This window comes from Sinohyriopsis cumingii, chromosome 5, assembly GCF_028554795.1.
Source record: "Sinohyriopsis cumingii isolate HCF-2022 chromosome 5, ASM2855479v2, whole genome shotgun sequence".
NCBI lineage: Eukaryota > Metazoa > Mollusca > Bivalvia > Unionida > Unionidae > Sinohyriopsis > Sinohyriopsis cumingii.
Window position 1 is genome coordinate 155,591,026 of NC_142965.1, and position 23,061 is coordinate 155,614,086.

The following is a 23,061-nucleotide window of genomic DNA, read 5'->3' on the forward strand; positions in this document are numbered from 1 at the left end:
TACAATAGTTTTCATACTGTAATATAGTCCAAAGGAGTCATAAAAGTACCTTGCTACAATAGTTTTCATACTGTAATAGAGTTCAAAGGAGTCATGAAAGTATCTTGATACAATAGTTTTCATACTGTAATAGAGTTCAAAGACATCATGAAAATGTACCTTGATATAATAATTTTCATACTGTAATAGAGTTCAAAGGCATCATGAAAGTGTACCTTGCTACAATAGTTTAAGACTATATTAGAGTTCAAATGAGTCATGAAAGTACCTTGCTACAATTGTTTAAGACTGTAATAGAGTTCAAAGCTATCATGAAAGTGTACCTTGCCACCATAGTTTCATGCTGTACTAGAGTTCAAAGGCATCATGTTGGTTCAGGTCTGTGTCTTGACCAATGTAGGTATGCTTTCCATTGGTAGGAATGCTTTCCATGGGTAGGTGGTTCTTCCCTTGGTTTTCCTGGGAACTCCTCTCACAGCTAACCTTGTGTCTTCTTAATGTCTCAACTTGTCTAATGGTTGACCATCTGTCATTTTAATGGCGTGATTCATCTGACAGTTAACCATCTGTTATTTTAATGGCATGAATCTTGGATGACCATCTATTATTTAGTGCTAATAGTAAAATTCTCCTTATTGACCATCTGTCATTTTAATTGCTTGAATAATCTCATAGTTGATCATCCATCATTATGATGGCATGTCTTCTCTCGTCATTGGCCATCTGCCATTATAATGGCTTGACTTGACTCATGATTTACCCATCTGTCATTTTAATGGTTGACTTGTCTCTTGGTTGACCATCTGTCATTTTAATGGCTTATCTCATGATTTACCATCTGTCATTTTAATGGTACAATTCATCACATGATTTACAGTCTGTTATAATGATATAATTTGTATTATGATTAACCAAAAGCATGCAAACGTAATGATTTTTCTAAGACATATGATATTTGTTTTAGCTGAACTATCTGAAGTCAGAGCTTGCTGCAACTTTGCATCAATCATGAAGGTTGCGTTTGATAGCAGAGATTTTAAGAAATTCATTGGCTGTGAAGTATTGTGGAAAGTTTAATACTGTAGTACGGATAATATTAATAAGTTAAGAGGTTTTTATGGTCCTTTAAATTTCTATCACAGTGTACCTTCAAATGATGGATAAAGAATTTGGACAGTGTATAGAAAACCCAATGAAGATTTATCTGCTAATCCCAGCATCATGTAACACAAGCAAACAAATTGATCCCCCCACTGATTCAGACAAGATCAGATTCCTTACACAGCTTGCAACAAAGGAGACCCAAGTGGCAGGATCCCCAAGACAATATGAGCTCAATCTCTATACAGTTAATGAGGCATCTGGAAAGGTATAAAATTTTTGTAGATAGAGAGAGACAGAGAGAGAGAACCAGTATGATAGCACCCTGCCATTTTCTCTTTCAAATACATTACCTGATCACGTCAACAATAGGATTACTCTTTGCTACCTCTGAATCCAGCTCTCCTTGAAAGATGAGAAAAATGTCTTTCTATCTGTAGTTCTTTCTCAAACCACATCATTCATTGACCCTGTGCTCTCTCCCCTTTAATTCCTCTCCCATTCTGTTTATGGGTTGAATTGAGAAGGTAAGCAGCACAAGAGTTGTCCTTGCAGTTTTCAGCACAATCCATCATATTTGTATAAGCCCTTTTAGAAAATGTACCAGGACTGGGATGATCAGCAAGAGAGAAATTGCAGGGGCAGTTCTCAGCAATAGCAGAATTTTCATGGCCAGTTAAATTATAGGTGACCATATGCCCCTACATTGACGCAGAGAGTGTAGTTTTATAGTTAATGATGTTTCTCTGATAATACTTGCCTTATTAGATTACTGATAATTGCTGATAATACTTGCCTTACTACATTACTGATAATACTTGTCTTATTACATTACTGATAATCCTTGCCTTATTACATTGCTGATAATACTTATTATATTAACTGATAATACTTGCCTTATTACATTACTGATAATGCTTGCCTTGTTACATTACTGATAATACTTGCCTTGTTACATTACTGATAATACTTGCCTTATTACATTGCTGATAATACTTATTACATTAACTGATAATACTTGCCTTATTACATTATTGATAATACTTGCCTTATTACATTACTGATAATACTTGCCTTATTACATTACTGATAATACTTGCCTTATTACATTACTGATAATACTTGTCTTATTACATTACTGATAATACTTGCCTTATTACATTGCTGATAATACTTATTACATTACTGATAATACTTGCCTTATTACATTATTGATAATACTTGCCTTGTTACATTACTGATAATACTTGCCTTGTTACATTACTGATAATACTTGCCTTATTACATTGCTGATAATACTTATTACATTACTGATAATACTTGCCTTATTACATTACTGATAATACTTGCCTTGTTACATTACTGATAATACTTGCCTTATTACATTGCTGATAATACTTATTACATTACTGATAATACTTGCCTTATTACATTACTGATAATACTTGCCTTATTACATTAACTGATAAAACTTGCCTTATTACATTGTTGATAATACTCATTACATTACTGATAATACTTGCCTTATTACATTGCTGATCATACTTATTACATTGTTGATAATCAGTTAGGTCTGTCAAGTCATCGATAGTAATACTAATATCAATTAAGTCTGTCAAGTCATCCATAGTGCAATTAATATCAATTAAGTCTGTCTAGTCACCTATAGTATAATATCAATTAGGCCTGTCGAGTCATCCATAGTAATATAAATATCAGTTAAGTCTGTCAAGTCATCCATAGTAATATTATTTTTTCAAGACATCCACTGAAATATTAATACCAATTAAGTCTGTCTAGTCACCTATAGTATGATTAATATCAATAAGGTCTGTCAGGTTATCTATAGTAATATTAATATCAATTCAGTCCAGTCATCTCTAGTATGATTAATATCAATTAAGTCTGTCAAGTCATCCATAGTTATATTGATATGAATTTATTCTGCCAAGTCCTCCATAGTAATATTAATATCAATTAAGTCTGTCAAGCCATCCAATGGAATATTAATATCAATATCCAATAATATCCAATAGTAACATAAATTAAGTTTGTCAGGTCATCCATAGTAAGATTTTGTCATGTTATCCTAAGTAATATTAATATCAGTTAAGTTTGTCAAGTCATTCTTAGAAATATTAGCATCAATTAAATCTGTCTAGTCATCTATAGTACAATTAATGTCAATTAGGTCTGTCTAGTCATCTATTATAGTACAATTTATATCAATTAGGTCTGTCTAGTCATCTATAGTACAATTAATATCAATTAGGTCTGTCTAGTCATCTATAGTACAATTTATGTCAATTAGGTCTGTCAAGTCATCCATAGTACAATTAATATCAATCAAAGACTTACAGAAATGCTACTAACAGCTGCCTTGATTGGCGCTCAGCATTAAGAGGTTATTGTTAGGACTGGTCGGCCTGGTGTCAGGATAATGTGACTGGGTGGAACATCATTATACATGTCCACGGCATGATGCCCCAGTGCTAGACATCACATTAAACTGTCACACTGCAGACATTGTAGCGATATGACTGAAAATTTTTTAAAGCTATAAATCCAAATCACATGCACACACACACTAGTCATCTATAGTACAATTAATATCAATTAGGTCTGTCTAGTTATCTATAATACAATAAATATCAATTAGGTCTGTCAAGTCATCCATAGTACAGTTAATATCAATCAAGTTTGTTAAGTCATCCATAGAAATATTAATATCAGTTCAATTTGTTTTGTCATCTATAGCATAATTAGTATCAGTTAGGTCTGTCAAGTCATCATCATCATCATCATCAGTCTCATGACCTAGTGTGGTTGTCGAGGTGCTGTGCTGCTGAACATCAGTCCAGTTCCCTCCACTTGTCTTGATCATGTACCAATGCCTGTGTCTCTGCAAAACTTTTCCTGGTCCATTCTGTGATGTCAATCCACTTTTCTCTCTGTCTGCCTCTCCTTGTGCCACCCTGGACGCAGGACCTTTGTGGATAGACTGTTGGCTCTAGTGACATGGCCGTTCCATTTCAGCTTTCTCTTTTTGACAGTGGTGAGGAGGTCCTCATATTGGCCTACTTTGCGCCTGATGAAGTTACACACTTCTTCATTTGTTATGTTTACCATGTAAGAGATGCCAAGGATGGTTCTGTGGCATCTCATTTCAAGTGCCTGGATTCTTCGTTGTAATTTTGCTCTCAGGGTCCAGGCCTCACATGAGTACAAAAAGATTGAGATGACCCGTGCTTTCAATAGTCTGATTTTAGTTTTTAGACAGATATTCTTGTCTCTCTAGATGGGTCTTAGCTTTGATGTAGTTGCCGTTGTTTTTGCTGCTCTTGACAAAATTTCTGCTCTTGATCCCTCTTCGGTGATTATGGAAGCAAGATATTTGAACTGGCTCACTGTTTCCAGTTCATGTCCTCTGACTTTAATCTTGGCTGAGATTTGTTTGCCACTATTTGTCATCAGCTTTGTCTTCTCACTGCTTATCTCCATGTTAGATCTGGAAGATGTTTCATCCAGGTTCTTCACTAAGGTGGCAAGCTCATCTTCACTGCCTGCCAGCCCATCAATGTCGTCTGCAAAGCGGAGGTTGGTGATGTTACGCCGTCCAATGCTGACTGTCCCACAGTGGTTTTCCAGGGCTTTGCTCATGATGCACACTCTAAGTAGATGTTGAAAAGCATGGATGACAAGAGACAGCCTTGGCGCACTCCGACTGTTGTCTGGAACCAGTCACCCACAGAACCTCGGGCAATTACTGCACTGGTAGCCTTGGCGTACATCTGGTTGATGGTATTGGTCAACTTTTTACCCATGTTGTACTTCTTCATTGTGGCCCACAATGCCTCATGCCACACTCTGTCAAAGACCTTTTTGAAATCTATGAACACATGATAGATGTCTTGTTGGTGTTGCGAGTACTTTTCACACAGAACCCTGAGATTGAATATTTGTTCTGTTGTGCTTCTTCCACTCTGGAACCCGGCCTGTTCTTCAGCAATTATTTCTTCTGCTTGTGGTTTCAGTCTGTTCAAGATGATCTTCAGCATTACCTTACTAGCATGGCTGATCAAACTGATAGTTCTGTAATTTTGGCACAGCTGGAGATTGCATTTTTTGGCGAGTGTTATAATCAGTGACTGTGTCCATTGTGTTGGCCATTCACCTGTGTGTGTCAGATCTTATTGCAGATTTTTGTTAGCAGCTCTTTCACTGATCCCCCCCCCCAATTCTTGATAAGGTCAGCTGGGATGTTGTCTACTCCAGCTGCCTCCCCATTCTTCAGTGGTCTTATTGCTGACTCCACGTCTTCTTTGAGAATGGGGAAATCATCATCATTTGAGGAGTTTGGAACTTCAAGCACGTCTGGGTCTCCTGTGGACAGATGGTTGTAGAGTTCTTTGCAATACTCAGTCCATCTTTCTGCAATGTCACTCGCTTCTTTGAGGCATTTTCCATTTTTGTCTTGAATGGTACTGACTCTTGGTTGTTTCTGTCTGGTGAGGTCTTTCACAATTTGGAATGCCTTTTTGCTGTTATTCTTTATCAGACTGTTCTCCACCTTTGTCCAATCCAATATTCTTTTGCTTCCTTCAAGTTTTTTCTGATATTCTTGTTTATTTCTCTGTACTCTATTGTTCCTGTTGTGTGTCTGGTGTTTTTGAGGTCTCTTTGGGCATCACACAACTTCAGAATCTCTTCTGTAACCCAGGTTTTTTCTTTGGGTGATGGAAGCCAATGATGTCCTTGGCAGCTGCTGTCATGACTGTGTTGAAGGTGTCTGTCATCACTTTAACATCACCATCCATCACAAGTAGTGGAGCAAATTTTCCTCCAATTGTGGCTTGGAATGACTTGCAGATGTTAGGGTCCTTCAGTTGTTCACGGTTGAATTTGAGCCTGATGTTCTTTGGCTTGTTAATTTGCTTCAGCCTCACTTGGAAGTTCATAATCACAAGGTCATGATCACTCCCAACATCAGCACCTGGGAACGTCTTTGCTTTTGTTCTATTGTTGCCAGATCAGTAACGGTTTTGAACCAGTATGTAGTCAATCTGGTTATGATGAGTTCCATTTGGTGCATGCCATGTCCAGCATCGTGAAGCTGTCCAGTCATCCAAAATAACATTAATGTCAATCAAGTTTGTCAAGTCATCCATATAAATATTAATATCAGGTAAATCTGTTGAGTCATCTTTAGTATAAGTAATATCAATTGCGTCTGCTCAGTCATCCAGAGAAACATTAATATCAATCAAGTTTGTCAAGTCATCCATATAAATATTATTTTGTCAAGTCATCCATATAAATATTATTTTGTCAAGACATCCATATAAATATTATTATCAATTAGCTCCGTCAAGTCATCTACAGTACAGTTAATATCAATTATGTCTGTCAAGTCATGGGGCCCCAAGTGGCCGAGTGGTCTAAAGCGCTCTCCGTTACGGGTCACTGCCATCTCACCTCTGTTTGCGTGGGTTCGAGTCTTGGATTCAGCCAATGTGGGTATGTAAGAAAGCTGGCCAGTAGCTTCTTGTGGGTCAGTGGTTCTTTCTGGGGTTTTCCCGGGTTCTACCTCCACTATTAACACTGGCCGCCGTGTATAGCCTATCTTGTGCTGAAAAATGGCATTAAACCCTACAACAACAACAACAACTGTCAAATCCATGGTAATATTATCTGGTTAAGCCATCCATAGAAATATTAATACCAATTGAGTCTGTCTAGTCATCTATATTATAATTAATATCAATTAGATCTGTCAAGTCATACATAGTAATATTATTATCAGTTAAGTTTGTCAAGTCACCCATAGTAATATTGATATCAGTTAAGTCTGTCTAGTCATCTATAGTATAATTAATATCAGATCTGTCAAGTCATACATGTTGTTGTTGTTGTTGGGTTTGTCGCCATTTTTCAGCACATGATAGGCTATACATAGTGGCCAGTATTAATGGTGGAGGAAGAACCCCAGAAAGAACCACCGACCCACGAAAAGCTACTGGCAAGCTTTCTCACATACCCACATTGGCTGAATACGAGACTCGAACCGGCGCAGAGTTGAGATGCAGTGATCCATAACGGAGAGCACTTTAGACCACTCTGCCACTTCAAGTCATACATAGTAATATTAATATCAGTTAAGTTTGTCAAGTCATCCATAGTAATATTATCTGGTTAAGCCATCCATAGATATTAATATCAATTAAGTATGTCTAGTCATTTATAGTACAATTAATATCAATTAGGTCTGTCATCCAAAGTAATATTAATAACAATCAAGTTTGTCAAGTTATCCATAGTAATATTAATATTAGTTCTGTCTAGTCATCTATATTATAATTAATATCAATTTTGTCAAATCATCCATGGTACAGTAGTCCCCCTCTTGAACGGCGCCCCCTGACCAGCGGCCACCCACTCCTTATGGCCAGAATCCGTTGGCACTGACGAGTTTGTGTTCAAAAGTACCCCTTGCGAAAGGCCACCCGGCTAACACGACCAGCGGCCAGCATATTAGTGCAAATTTATAAAATTTATGCCTCACAATCGGCCGCATTTTATTTGAATATGTATCCAGAACCAGTATTGTATTCATAATGTGTGTTAAGTAATCCGATTTCTGTTTCCTGATGTCAGGTTTTCGTTACTGAAAGAAGTGTTGAGTAAAGTACATTTACCACTAAGGTTAATATTATATCATTTATGCCTCACAAGAAGCCAAATTTATTCCATAAAAATTTGAGAAAGACTCAAATTTTAATCCATACAAAAGGGTACATACATGTAATCCAATTAGCCTTACTGCTGTGTTATCATAAGATGTCCGGTTTAGTCACTCTGATAATTGTTAAGATTACAATTATCGAACAGTAGTAACAGCTGAGAAGTGGCATTATCGATGCACAATACCCAGGTCAGCAGGAAAATGGTTTAATAGCCTTTATGGCTTCCCTTAGTAAGATGTTGAGCTTGTTCATTTTGATAATCAGTGGCTATTACTATTGACAATAATTGTCAAAATTACGAATCCTAGCAGCCGCGAGGTCAAATCTGCGTGATGTTAATGGTACATATCGAAGCCGTTTTAGCTTCTCTCACTTAGTTTCAAGAAATGTATAAAAACAATAGGGTACCAGACTGCGACTAATGAATCACGTGACAATATCACTTCCTTTAAAAACACACGACAATTTGTTTAGATGCATACAAAATTGTTTTATCAGTATTGTAGCTGGCAACATGAATAACTTACTGCAAAAAGATCAACATGTCATCGATGAAAAAAATTCTCAGTTTAGAGGAGAACGTGAAAGTAATTCAACTGACGGGGGGTGTCATCGAGGATCCTTGCAGAACACTAACGTCGGGAAGACTCAGATAAACAATATCATGAAAGATAATTAAACGATTCTGCAGAAGTGGAAAGGTGAACTGGACGGAGAAAGGAAGATTGTTTGTAATATTAATATCAATTAAGTCTGTGCAATCATCCACATATTAATTAGTTTTAATGTGATAACTTTAGTTTGCTATAGTATTTTGTACTCGGACCTCTTTTTGTATGCAGCCATTGAGTAGGGGAAGAACCCTATTGATTTGAGGGTCAAAAAGTCAAATGTTGGAGGCACAGAAGCCAGTACTGTGATTTTGGTTTCATACAATTTACTGCATCCATTTATATTTTCTTTTAGCTTACATGGTCATACGGCCAAGTGAGTTTAAGATATGATTCTGGGTCCATTTGTTAGTCGTTGTGCAATATCTGTCTCTGTCAACAATTGCTATTTTCTATGAAGAAAAAACCCAACCATGTCAGACAGTATCCAGATATGAATACCTTTCCGATTTGTATACATGATACAGGTCTGCCATCAAATATGCAGGCCTGCACTAAAAATAATTAAAAAAATAACTTCACTTTCAGATACATTCCCCAATCGTATTAACATTAGGAAAATAGGGTTGCTACCTCCAAAATCCAGCCCACCCATAAAGATGAAAATCATCATATTATAGAGGCAAAGAACAGTAACTCTTGCCCATTAACTCCCTTTGCTACTGCCAGTTGTGGCAGGTTTTAAGCCTTTGTATGAGAATGGGCAACATATAATGTAGACCTCCAAAATATCCTGCGTTCATCTCCATGATTTCCAACCATCTGTCTTGATATTTGGATTTTTATTGTGTAGTAAGGAATCTCCTATTTGTGATATACATTCTGTTCTTCATTTTGAATCAGTCCAGTGGCCTAAATGGTTAGAGCACCTGTCTCGGATACAGGAGGTCACGGGTTCAAACTCAGGACAAGCCATACCAAAGACTTATAAAAATGGTACTAGTAGCTGCCTTGCTTAATGCTCAGCATTGAGAGGTTAGTGGTAGAACTGGTTGACCTGGTGTCAGGATAATGTGGCTGGGTTGGACATGATGCTACATGTCTGCAGCATGATGCTCCAGTGCTAGAAATCACTATAAATTGCCACACTGCACACATCATATTGATATGACTGACAAATTGTTATAGCTACATTAAAAATACAAATCACACACACGCTCTTCATTTTGACCAATTTTTAAATGAATTTGTCATATTTGATGACTTTGTTTATTCTGACCTTAATGAAGCATATTTTGACAATCTTCTAGATCACTGAGTAACGGGAGTTGTTTTGCAACTGTTACAATTCAGCAGTCTTAAATTAAGTTACATAAAAAAGTGAAAACCACCAACTTTTGTTAAATTGAACAGATCACTTATTTCTCTAGAATACAACGTGAAAATTTATATGGAAATTATGGTATTGTGAATTAAATCCTAGATAGTCCAAAAAGTTCTATCACAAGTCCTAATGAATGAAATTCCAACTGAATTACAGTGGTATTCCAAATAAGTTGCAATATTGAATGTGTTCACATGCCTGTAGTCTCAGATTTGCTAATGTGCCAATAGCCTGGATTATATCACTGTGCTAAGAGTTTTTTGATGTATCACAAAATTATAATCCAAAATGTACTGGTCTGAATTAACTATAATTCCAAATTAATGTTCCTAGTCCAAGAATATTATAGGAGAGCACTTTGTCTTTCCAGTGAATCATAATTTGAATAAATACCTTAAAAGAACTGAGTGGATGATAACTAGTTAGTTGGGTTTTTCTTCTTGACTAAGCAGTTGCATTATGTCCTAGAAATGGACATAAAAGACCAACAAAATTGCATGAAAATTATTGTATGAAACTACTGAAACAAACTAAACAGCTTTGTTGATGTTTTAGTAAAGAACTGTTATGCTTGCTGTCCAATTGTCTTGCAATTAAATTTAATAACATTTTAATAACTTTTGACATTTTTGATGGCTGTTTGTTATTTTTAGCTATCTTAAATGGTGTAAAATACCCCCTCATTTCATATACTTACAAAAAGAAAAAAAAATGTCCATTTCTGCAAAGCTGCTCGTCTGACTGGGCTTAAATAATTTTGCCAATATGACAAAAAGCATCCTGATGTAAGGGACTTTAAAATATAGACACATAACTTTTAATAAATTATCCTCAGAACTGCTTAGCAGAAGTTGACCAAATTTAATAGAAGGCTTACTGGCACAAAAGAATTAAAAAATCTATTCAAATTAAAATGATTAATTATCAGAGGCAATTGTTCAAGTTGGAACGAGTTGTATAATCATGATATCATTTATTTTCAGGATACACCTGTTGCTGCCCAAATGGTCACACCTATAGGCTGCCTGTGGGAGATGGGTAGACATGGAGCAATGTCTGGACTTAACCCTGAAACACTGCATGATCAGGCATGGAAATTCTGCAAATTAACAACAAAGATCCTTGAGGAAAGTGTCAAGGCTGTGGAGATGAAACTTGCTGAGAGAGTTGAGCTTCTATATTATGATGGTCAGTACAGTTTGAAAATAACAATTACAAGAAAAGGAACCATTTAGCAGTTTAGATGAAACTATATTTATAATGATTCTGCTAAGGAAATATATATGAAAATCGAACTGATCCTAACTAAACATGGGTAGATGAATCTTTGCAAAAAGTTGGATAATGAGGCCAGGAGGTGCAGCCAAAATCTCAAGTTGAAAATAATGTATTTAATCACATAAACATATGGTTAAATGAAAAGGTTTTACTCAAGTTTAAACTGGCTGTATCAGCATACAGGTGGACACTTAGCTGGAGCAAGTAGAGTTAGTCTGAAAGAGTTACTTCCCTTTGTCTATAAATGGTATGGATGGAAAAATGTTATTTTTTTTTTGCTTTTCAGAAAGGGCAAGATTTAGAGGTAGCAAGAATAATTTCCTAATGTTAATGTGATTGGGTAAATATTGTCAATGAAACAAAATGTACTAAAAGGGTTACTTTCTCATTCTCTAAAAGCCTGTCTAAAGTGGGTTTAGAGAATGAGACTGATGTGCCAACCCTTACGATTTGTAAGATTAAGTCTTACAAAAATTAGCCTCCAAATATAGACTTAAAGAATAAAAGTGAAAACTATGGGAAAATGATTGCTGCCGAAAAATCCCAATAATTGGTTTGTCTGTGTTTGATTTGGATCAGGGTTTCATATTAGAATTAGTGGAATTAGTTGGGGAACCAGATTAACTTTACACTAGTACCTCAGATGCTTTAAACTGTGCATATTATTTCATGCGAAGCATCTGCATGATCAAATTGTTGATTACAGAATTTTTTTAAATGGCGTCTAGCATGCAATGCATGTTGAAGACAAAATGGAAGCTAAACCTCTTAAAAAGTGTTAATAATCAGCACAGAAGAATAAAAAAGAGTAGTCAGGTTCTTGTGAATAATACAGACACTATCAGCCTACATGCAGACATGGCCTCAAAATTGTTGGCGGATAAGGGAGATAAATCATAAAAGGACTTTCCAGTTAAAAAATGCCAGAAATCTACATGATGAGAGACAGCCCTGGCAGCTATGTCACCACCACAGGACTACTAATTGCTGGCTATACCTTTAGGTCTTGCCTGTTCAGGTTCCATTCTACAATGATCTTTGATGATAAACAATGAGGGAACAAAGGAAACAAATCATCCTTTTGCTCCACCAATACACAGACTGGTCATGTGGATCAAACCTCCAGCATCATGACTTGGACAACGTCCTTCCTACAAACATGGCCTATTTCAGTTTTGACTGGCCTAGGCCTACTACATGGGATCTTATGGGACAAAGACCTCAACACGATAAGTTCCCGGAAATCAATCTGTTGTCCAGTGTGTCAAACCTGTTGTATACAGGCAATTTTGAAGACCAGTGTAATCCACATATGGCCTCAATGCACTCCATTTACAATACTGAGCATAGTACCTCAGTCTGTGACATATGCCACCTCTCATTTTTCTCAATTTGTGTAATCATTGGAAATTGCTCTTTCTATATGGGATGCTCCATGAGATTTGTCAGACCTTGACACTCTTTGCCAGCTCCATCTAAGGCAACTCAAGAGATGTCAGCCTCACCTCATGCAAGCAGAGACAATAATGCTCTCAGGCTTCTTCTCTTTTCAATCTCACTGTGTTGCAGGAAGACTCAGCCTTCACAGTTCCATTGAAGAAGTTTTCCAGCTGTTCTTCTCGTTCTACCTTATCAACCAACTGGACCAGAGCTCCAGCATCTGTTGATCCTATCATGAAAAAGGAAGAATCCAACTTCAAATTACTTCCACAGTCTGGCAGAATCAATGACATATTGAACTGTTTATATCATTAGTTGCAATACCCCAGTATCAGCCATCTCTTTTTATCACAAAAACATCTATTAAAGTTTTGTCTGCGGTTCTACTCTTGCCATACACCAGTTCTCATTTGGAAACTCGAACAGCTTTCTGGGACATCACAGCTTTGGGGATGACAGTACCAAACTCTTGTCATATAGATCAAACATCTTCATTGATACTCAAAGACTGATTCACAGTTGTATCCATGGGCTCTATGTTGGACTTGGTATCGATAGCTATCTTCCAACAGTCAGAACAGTGCACATCATCTTTTACTCTGAATTATATGGTACATGCATGGATGGCCCGGGTCTTGAATAAAGCTGCTCAACATCTTTTAGCCATTACCCTCACAGCAAATTTACAGTTGGCAGAAGGAGATACACTTCCTTAACAATCATGATAAGGCCAAGCTACAATCACAACTGTTATCCTTTAATCTACTTTTTAATGGCCAGATCAATATAGTATGCAAACTTAGGATACTAATTTTCCTGCCACAACAGTAATACAGGGACATTTCAGCAAACTGACAAAAGGAACCAAGGGACACAACTTGAACACAAACCTCTGGCAGGATGATTTTCTCACATTGAAAACCATGGTTCACACAACCAAAGTGGAAAAAAGACAGAGAATTAGCAATTGCTTAGGGGGTGCTCGCCAGTTATTATGTACTTTTGAGTTTATTTTTATTTTGCCATGAGGCATGTTTGTGTGAGTAGTGACCTTAATTGTGGGGAAATTAAAAGTCTTAGACTATAGGAATAGATACAACTTCAGTTTAAAACTGTTGCAATAAGTAGAAGAAATATATATTGAAAATGTTTCTTTTAATTCATTTGCAATGAAATAAAAAAAAAATGATGAGAAAGCGAATTCACTTCTTCCATATTAAACAATTGGCAAATATTTTACACTCTGACCTTTGACCTTTATGTACCTGATCTGTTCCATTCCTTTTCAACTGTAAAATTCATTGTTGATATAACAGAATTAATTCTGGCTAGTTTCATGTTCCTGTCGTTCAGCATAACATTGGTTGCTATGTTTACAAAATGTAATATGCATTTTTAAAATAGCTCACTTTTTATCATAAGGGGGGCTGGACTTGTTAGAGACTTTGACACTCATAAATACTATTATGTGGGGGGAAATACAGAAGAATTATTCAAAAGGACTGTTTTGATGCTTGCGACTTAAATGTTTCAGCCATACAATCAAAATTAAATCATACAATAATAATACCTATGTTCTCTTTATGGGGGTGCTCACCAGTTATTATGTACTTTTGAGAGAGTGACGTATGTAAGGTGAAGCTGTTTGCATTCAAAACATGCACAATGGAGAGAATGTTGGCATACCTCTATGCTACATTAATGTAATGTGGCTGACATTTCTTTGGATATTGTACTTTTGGAAATTGTACATAATCTAAGCACACTGCTAACTAAAATGACTACTCCCTTATGCTAAAAAATCAGCCTGAATTTGGCAGCTATTAAAATAGGCAAAAATGAATTTTGCCAGACTAGACAATACCAGCTTCTGACAGTGCAATGAATGAATTACCAAATATATAATATATATAAAAAAGTTATCGGCTCTTTTTTATCCAATTTACCTCTGAAGTTCAGGAAGTGAAAATGACCAGGTGGAGCTATCACTTTTTTGAAAGGTGCAGATCTGGAGTAAGGCCAGGCTGTATACCCTAACCCATATTATACCCATCAATCATACACCAAAATAAAGGGAATTAAAGGTTCTTTGAATTATACCTAAGATATACAAGGTCTGTTTTAAAGTAGCCAGTATAACCAGTGAGGAAAGCCAGGGAAATTCTTTTTCTTTAAAATTCTAACCCTATGCAAAATACGAAACTATAGAGCGCCACCTTATGCCAAAATTTCTCTACACGACAACCTCCATCTCGCAAAAAATGAAATCATCTCCAACTGCCTTTCCCACAGATCCTGGTTGGAGGAAGGCTTCGGTTCTTTTCTGCTGAATGGGACAGGCTTTGCAATAATGGTCATTGGACTCGACAAGTGGTTTCCAAAGGACTCACTTTCAAAACACTTCCTCCTCTGTCCAGTTTTTCATCAGCTACAGACATTCCAACAGAACCTTTAAAAGCCACCACCTTGCAGCAGGAAGTAAATGACCTTCTTCAGAAAAAGTAGTAGAAATCATTTCAAATATAAATTCTTCAGGATTTTATTCCAGACTTTTCTTGGTCCCAAAGGTAAATGACACTCTGTGCCCTGTTGTCAACATAAGCACCCTCATCCAGTTCATTTATGCTCCTTGGTTCTTGGTTGAAGCAACATAGCACATTTTGTATGCCATTCAAGAGGGAGATTTTGCAATTGGCATGGATGTAAGAGAAGCATTCCTTCATATCCCAGTTCACAAGGCTTCCAGAAAGTTCATTCATTTTGTGTAGAATGACATCGTTTATCAATTCTGAGTACTCCCATTTGGACTCAGTATCAGTGCTTTTGTCTTCAATCTTGTGATGAACTGTGTTATGGCTTATGTCCAGACCATCTTCAATATGACAACATCAAGTTACCTGGATGACATCATGCAGAAAAATCAGGTGAATGATGTAGTAAAACACAATGTGACGAACCTTGTCACACTGCTTACAATCTGTGTTTCTTTGTCAACAAGGACAAATATGACTTAGTGCCATCTCAGCAATTTTTTCGTCTTGGTATGGAATTCAGCATGCAGATAAACAAAGCATGTATCCCTCAGGAATGGTCATTGAAAATCAGGTCCATGGTGGCTTCATTAGACTCGAGGGATTCTCTCTGCACAGGAATTCCGTCACCTTCTAGGCTTGCTCAAAGCAGTAGCGGACCTCCCCACCCTAAGTCGCTTTTATATGCACCCATTACAAAACGATTATCTTATATGGTTTTGCTCCTGATTATCTTAAATGTAATTTTACATTTGTTAAAAATGTACATATGTATGAACTAAAATCCATCTCAACATGTTATATCTACCTAAACCAAATTCAGAGTTTTGCTTTTTCTGGAGCCAAACTATGCAATTCCATGCCACCTTTATATAAAGTCAGCTGACTCAGGCCAAGCTTTTAAAAAGCTTCTTAGTCAACATCTACAGAAATATTCATTTGTATGACTTATTTAATTCAGTACCACTACTTTTTACAGCATTGTTATCATGTACTCACCTATAATGTTTTATGCATATTCGATACTGCTATTTGTATGAATCTTGTATGTACTCATCCTTGAAGCCTTATGCATATTTTATTGTAGCAGTAGATCAGTTGCTTTGTTTTTAATAGCAATTGTTGTCTAAAGACACCTAATTTTGTAAAAATTGTTCATTATATACATACATACATACATATATTTGTATAAATGTCATTGTAGAAGGCGTCATGTAAGATTGGTCAGTTGACCAAATGAGCTTCTTCTTTAACTAAAGGCATTATTATTATTATTATTGTTATTATTATTATTCCACTCATGGCCAACAGTTTGCCCACAGGACAAACCTCTCCCCATCTGCACTAATATGAGGTACCAGCTGCAGTCTAGGCTCAAATGTAAATAAAAATGGATGGGAGGCACACCTACTATAATTCTTCATGAAGCCAGTGTTGTATTGTCCCGCCAGGACAGGCATCTGCATATCAATATTCTTGTATTGTCCCCCCAGGACAGGCATCTACATAACATTATTCGTGTATTGTCCCCCCAGGACAGGCATCTGCGTATCAATGTTCTTGTATTGTCCCCCCAGGACAGGCATCTACGTATCAATATTCTTGTATTGTCCCCCCCCCCCAGGACCGGCATCTACATATCAATCTTCTTGTATTGTCCCCCTGGACAGGCATGTCCCCCCAGGACGGGCATCTAAATATCAATATTCTTGTATTGTGCCTCCAGGACAGGCATCTACATATCAATATTCTTGTATTGTCGCCCCAGGACAGGCATCTACGTATCAATATTCTTTTATTGTACCCCCCGCCCCCAGGACAGGCATCTACGTATCAATATTCTTGTATTGTCTCCCCAGGACAGGCATCTACATATCAATATTCTTGTATTGTCCCCCTAGGACAGGCATCTACGTATCAATATTCTTGTATTGTCCCCCCAGGACAGGCATCTACGTATCAATATTCTTGTATTGTCCCCCCCAGGACAGGCATCTACGTATCAATATTCTTGTATTGTCCCCCCAGGACAGGTATCTACATATCAATATTCTTGTATTGTCCCCCTGGGACAGGCATCTACATATCAATATTCTTGTATTGTCCCCCAGGACAGGCATCTACATATCAATATTCTTGTATTGTCTATTCTTGTATTGTCCCCCCCAGGACAGGCATCTACGTATCAATATTCTTGTATTGTCCCCCCCAGGACAGGCATCTACGTATCAATATTCTTTTATTGTTCCCCCAGGACAGGTATCTACATATCAATATTCTTGTATTGTCGCCCCAGGACAGGCATCTAAATATCAATATTCTTGTATTGTTTCCCCAGAACAGGCATCTACATATCAATATTCTTGTATTGTCCCCCCAGGACAGGCATCTACATATCAATATTCTTGTATTTTCCCCCCAGGACAGGCATCTACATATCAGTATTCCTGAGATGAAGACCATTTTGAAAGTCTTTAACTGGTAGCAGGATTTTTTTAACTGGAAAGGGAGTCTTCATTCTATCCAGCAACTCTACAGTGGTGACTTGTCTCAAATAGCATGGCAGAAACAAGACCCCAGACCTTTGCATATTGGTGTTGGACACTTTAAGTGGTGTTGTCAGCAACAAATCCATGTCCAAGTTCATCATATTCCTGGATGCCTAAATGTAATAGAATTTTGTTGTTGTCTCGGAACAGCCAGCCGACTCAGACAGAATGGTCTCTCCATCCCTCAGTTTTCAGTCAGGTATGCATCTGATGGGACCATTGGTGGACCTGTTTGCAGCAATACCAAGCTCTCAACCCTTGCCTCACCAGTCCCAAAGCCTGGGCAAAATATGGGCTATCCATAAAATGGAACTGTCGGGACACCTATGCCTACCCTCCAACACCTCTGATTCCAAAGGTGATACAAAAACCAAGAGAAGTGAAGTGTTGCCTCATTCTCATTGCACCACTCAGTTGGGAGAAGTTGTCGATCATTGTCCTCAATCTCACAATGGAAATTCCCTGGAAAATAGCAATTTTCCCTCATCTGCTCAATCATGACGGCAGTTGTTTCACCCCATCCCAGAGTTACTGAACTTGCATGTCTGGATCATATTAAAAATGCCCTCAGAAATAAAGTTATCACAACCTTTTATGCAGAGAATCACTCCAGCAAAAAGGCCCTCCACTTGGAAAGCATACAAAGGCAAATGGAAAATATTTACACAGTGATGTACATAAGAACACTTTCTACCACTACAGGCGTTTATACCTGAAATAGCTAAATTCCTCCTTTGGCTCTTTGACAAGAAAAAGTTAGCACCAAGCACAATCAAAAGTTTCCACTCCACAATCCAAAATGGAACCTATCATGGCTACCAATCTGGTTAAATAAAACACCATTACTGCTTTGAAGGGCATCTTTGGCTCACCTTTCATACAAGACCTGCATCCATATCACATTAGGAACAGCAGGCAGAATCAGTGAAATACGTGCATATTAGGAGATCCAAATTACATGCTGTTCCAATAAGAAAGGTCATTTTCACTTACAATGGTTCCCCCTTTCATTGCCAAGAACAGGTTTCTGTTCATGGGCAGCCAGACCTTTGTACTGAAATCATTTTCTACTCTTGACACTTCCACTCAAGGCCACCTACAGGATCCAGTATGATCCTTGAAGGGACACCTTAACAAGACTGAGCCATTTGCATCAAGGTGGAGCATGCCTATTTTTACCTCTCTAATAGGGACAGACAGGGCAGTATAACAGCACAGGCCCTTTCATCCTGGATTAAGTGGATATTTTTACCTCTCTAATAGGGACAGGGCAATATAACAGCACAGGTCCTTTCATCCTGAATTAAGTGGATATTTTTACCTCTCTAATAGGGACAGGGCAGTATAACAGCACAGGCCCTTTCATCCTGGACCTCTCTAATAGGGACATGGCAATATAACAGCACAGGCCCTATCATCCTGGACCTCTCTAAAAGGGACAGGACAATATAACAACACATGCCCTTTCATCCTGAATTAAGTGGGTTATTTGCTCAGCATGTCAAGAAATAACTTCAACTCAGATGAATTTGTTAAGCATTTCGGCTCACAAGGTTAGAGCATTTGCCAGAAGTATCGCGTTTGACCGGAACTGTTCTCTAACTGATATTATCCATGCCACAGGATGGAAATCTGAGTCCACTTTCTCCAACTTTTACCTCAGAGATCTTTCATCCCAAAGGGATCTGGTTGGCCATGGCTCAACAGGCCACCTTCCCAGGTTGTATGACAGCTTCACCACTTAAGCTAGATTTGCAGGAGGGAACATTTTTTTCCTTTTTGAAGCCACTCCACAACAGAAGTAGTCTTCTCCAATTATGTTATTTGGCTGGCTGTCTTACCTACCTTAGGGGACCAAAGATTTAATCTCGGGGGTAAGTGGATGTACCTCCCTCCACCTCTTACCTTTTCGCCTGAGGTGCTGTGATTGGGTAACATATTTAAAGAAGGAACACGTTCTAGTAAGATATGTTTCTTCGCAAATACTTATCCAATCTAATATACATAAACCATCCCAATCTCCCCACAGATACATCCATATAGAGAACTTTCCATAAACTCCATTTGTAACTAAGATATTCTTGGGTTTTGCTACCAATCCCTATATCAAGTGGAGATAACTCTGTCCCACTGCCACCTGATTGAATAGACAACAGCTTTTTAGCTTAAAAAAAGTTGTTTTGAAGGGGTGGATTTGCAAGTAATAGTTCTCCTTAGGTATTATGATTGGGGTAAGTATTAATGAAGAAACATATTTTACTAGAAAAATCAAGTTTTCAAACTTTACCTTTAATTGGTACTACATAGCCATTTCTGTGCTGAGGTGCTGTAAAACACTACATCCATGCATACATCCAGCCAGCCAGCCAGCCATCCACCCACCCATCCATCCATCCAACCATCCATCCATCCATACAGTAATCAATATTTAAATAAAAGGCTATAATAAAATTTAGGGATTTTATCTTGTCTCATATGGAAGAGTTTCATAATCTGTCCCACACCCATCAAATTAATGGGACACAGTTTGCTGGTGGCACAACATCAGATGAGGAGTTCCATCAAATTAATGGGACACAGTTTGCTGGTGGCACAACATCAGATGAGGAGTTCCATCAAATTAATGGGACACAGTTTGCTGGTGGCACAACATCAGATGAGGTGGCACAACATCAGATGAGGAGTTCCATCAAATTAATGGGACACAGTTTGCTGGTGGCACAACATCAGATGAGGAGTTCCATCAAATTAATGGGACACAGTTTACTGGTGGCACAACATCAGATGAGGAGTTCCATCAAATTAATGGGACACAGTTTGCTGGTGGCACAACATCAGATGAGGAGTTCCATCAAATTAATGGGACACAGTTTGCTGGTGGCACAACATCAGATGAGGAGTTCCATCAAATGAATGGGACACAGTTTGCTGGTGGCACAACATCAGATGAGGAGTTCCATCAAATTAATGGGACACAGTTTGCTGGTGACACAACATCAGATGAGGAGTTCCATCAAATTAATGGGACACAGTTTACTGGTGGCACAACATCAGATGAGGAGTTCCATCAAATTAATGGGACACAGTTTGCTGGTGGCACAACATCAGATGAGGAGTTCCATCAAATGAATGGGACACAGTTTGCTGGTGGCACAACATCAGATGAGGAGTTCCATCAAATGAATGGGACACAGTTTGCTGGTGGCACAACATCAGATGAGGAGTTCCATCAAATGAATGGGACACAGTTTGCTGGTGGCACAACATCAGATGAGGAGTTCCATCAAATTAATGGGACACAGTTTGCTGGTGGCACAACATCAGATGAGTTCCATTGAAAGAAAATGGCTGTATAATCTTTTTACAGGACGCGTATATTAAATCTGTATATCTGTATATTAAATCTGTATATTAAATCTATGAAAGGAGTTTTCTACATTTTGTGAGCTTTGGTAAGCAGCATTTTAAAATTAGTCACAAATTTATTAGATTTCCTATAAACTGAACATTACTTGCAGTGTAAGTTTTAATTTATCATGCAACAAATTGGAGGTTTTTTTCCCCTAATTTGGTGCATCATTAGTAATATGATTTGAAGAACCCTTGGACATCTTAGCCATTATGCTTAAACATGTCATGATATAAAATACACGTGTAATATAAAGCAATGATAGGGGTCATTTGAATGTTGTATCATGGCAGTCATGTGATCCATGATGTTTTGTATTACAGATGAGAAATGCTCACCTGCAGATGCAATTATTGGTGCTTTGACTCAATAGGACTGGGAGCAGTTGTTTCCGACTTCAGCTGTGGTGTGGAATCATGGAGCATTGACTCCATATATCTAGGATCAGACTTCAGCTTTGGTGTGGAACCATTTTGATGCAGCCATTTAACCTTTGAACTCTACTGCTGTATTGGATGAGTGTTGATTCAGGGCTGACCAGTATTTCTCTTTAACGAAATGGAATGTGTGTCAAAAATATTTGCACTACAGACATTTATTTATTGAAAATGCATAACTGCCACTCATATTTATTAATTGAAAATGCACATTTTGATTTGGACTTTTTCCATTTGTTGAAGCTCAGACAAACGCTGTGCTCTCACTCTTTCATGGTAATAAGTGAATTGGGTTGATCATAATAAATACTGACCAAAGGGAGAACAGGCTGGTTTCAGACCAAAGGGAGCACAAGCCGATTTCAGTATGTAATTACATTCAAGTTATTTTTGGAGGTCACAATAAGTTCCATGAAAAAACTTTGTCATGACTGTATTTATATATATAACATTGTCAACTGTTTTATTTAGCTGGGTGAGTGCATTTTATTCTCATTTTTGAAACCCTAACATTTTGAAAAAGTGGAGTAATTTTATGCAGATTCTTAAATATCAGTCTCAGAGATTAAAACTGCAGTTGTTTCATAAGTTTGGACCCAGCCGTATAAAGAAATACTTATTTGCTGTGGCTACTCTTAGCTTTGGCATTGTACATATCAGATGCAGTATTTGAAATCATGGTGTGGATCCTTTGTTTTTTAATTCTGTCATCATGTTATCATGAAAAGTCTTGCTTATATTCCTATTTTTACACTAATCTTATTAAATTTAAGGTCTACTGTTGCATCCAGTACGAGTTTATTTTCTGTTCACCTCTTGATTCAAATTGCAGCTCTCATATTTATGAAGGAAGACAATGTCATTTTGATAATATTTTTACTAACGATGACTCTTTTGAACACAAAATGTAACCGTACATATGATAAGCCAGTGAAAGTGGGAAGGGAATTATAATGATCTTTTATTTCGTATGGATGTATTTGAATATGATTTATTCATACATTGGTCATGGGCTATAATTTTCCTCACTGTCAAAAATTCCTGTGTGAAAAAAACAAAACTACCCACATTTACCCCAAAGTGATTTTTGTAGCAGATGAAACAACTTGCTTTCGTCAACCCCTCAGGATAACAAGACCAGGTAATCAAGTCCTATGGTTGCTCATGCGGATAGTGAAAGCACCTACACAGGACATGAGTAATCCGTTTGTGTGCTTTTCATAGCTAAATTTTTACATGAGTATCCGTTTGTGTGCTTTTCATAGCTAAATTTTTACGTGAGTAATCCATTTGTGTGCTTTTCATAGCTAAATTTTTACGTGAGTAATCCGTTTGTGTGCTTTTCATAGCTAAATTTTTACATGAGTAATCCGTTTGTGTGCTTTTCCTAGCTAAATTTTTACATGAGTATCCATTTGTGTGCTTTTCATAGCTAAATTTTTACACGAGTAATCCGTTTGTGTGCTTTTCATAGCTAAATTTTTACATGAGTAATCCGTTTGTGTGCTTTTCATAGCTAAATTTTTACATGAGTAATCCGTTTGTGTGCTTTTCATAGCTAAATTAGCTCATTCCATT

General features: G+C 37.4%; 1 protein-coding gene across 4 annotated transcripts in view; it reads left to right on the top strand.

The window, feature by feature from the left end:
• LOC149800511 (uncharacterized) overlaps window positions 1-22,273 on the top strand; it is a 65,601-nt gene extending 43,328 nt beyond the window's left edge. For all 4 annotated transcript variants that reach the window (XM_089960139.1, XM_089960136.1, XM_089960138.1 and 1 more), the window contains 3 exons: window positions 1,143-1,369; window positions 10,823-11,027; window positions 21,370-22,273. In XM_089960139.1, coding sequence (XP_089816265.1) covers window positions 1,143-1,369; window positions 10,823-11,027; window positions 21,370-21,419 — 482 coding nt within the window. In that variant the 3' untranslated portion in view covers window positions 21,420-22,273. The remainder of the gene's footprint in view (window positions 1-1,142; window positions 1,370-10,822; window positions 11,028-21,369) is intronic.
• Window positions 22,274-23,061: the final 788 nt, after the last annotated feature.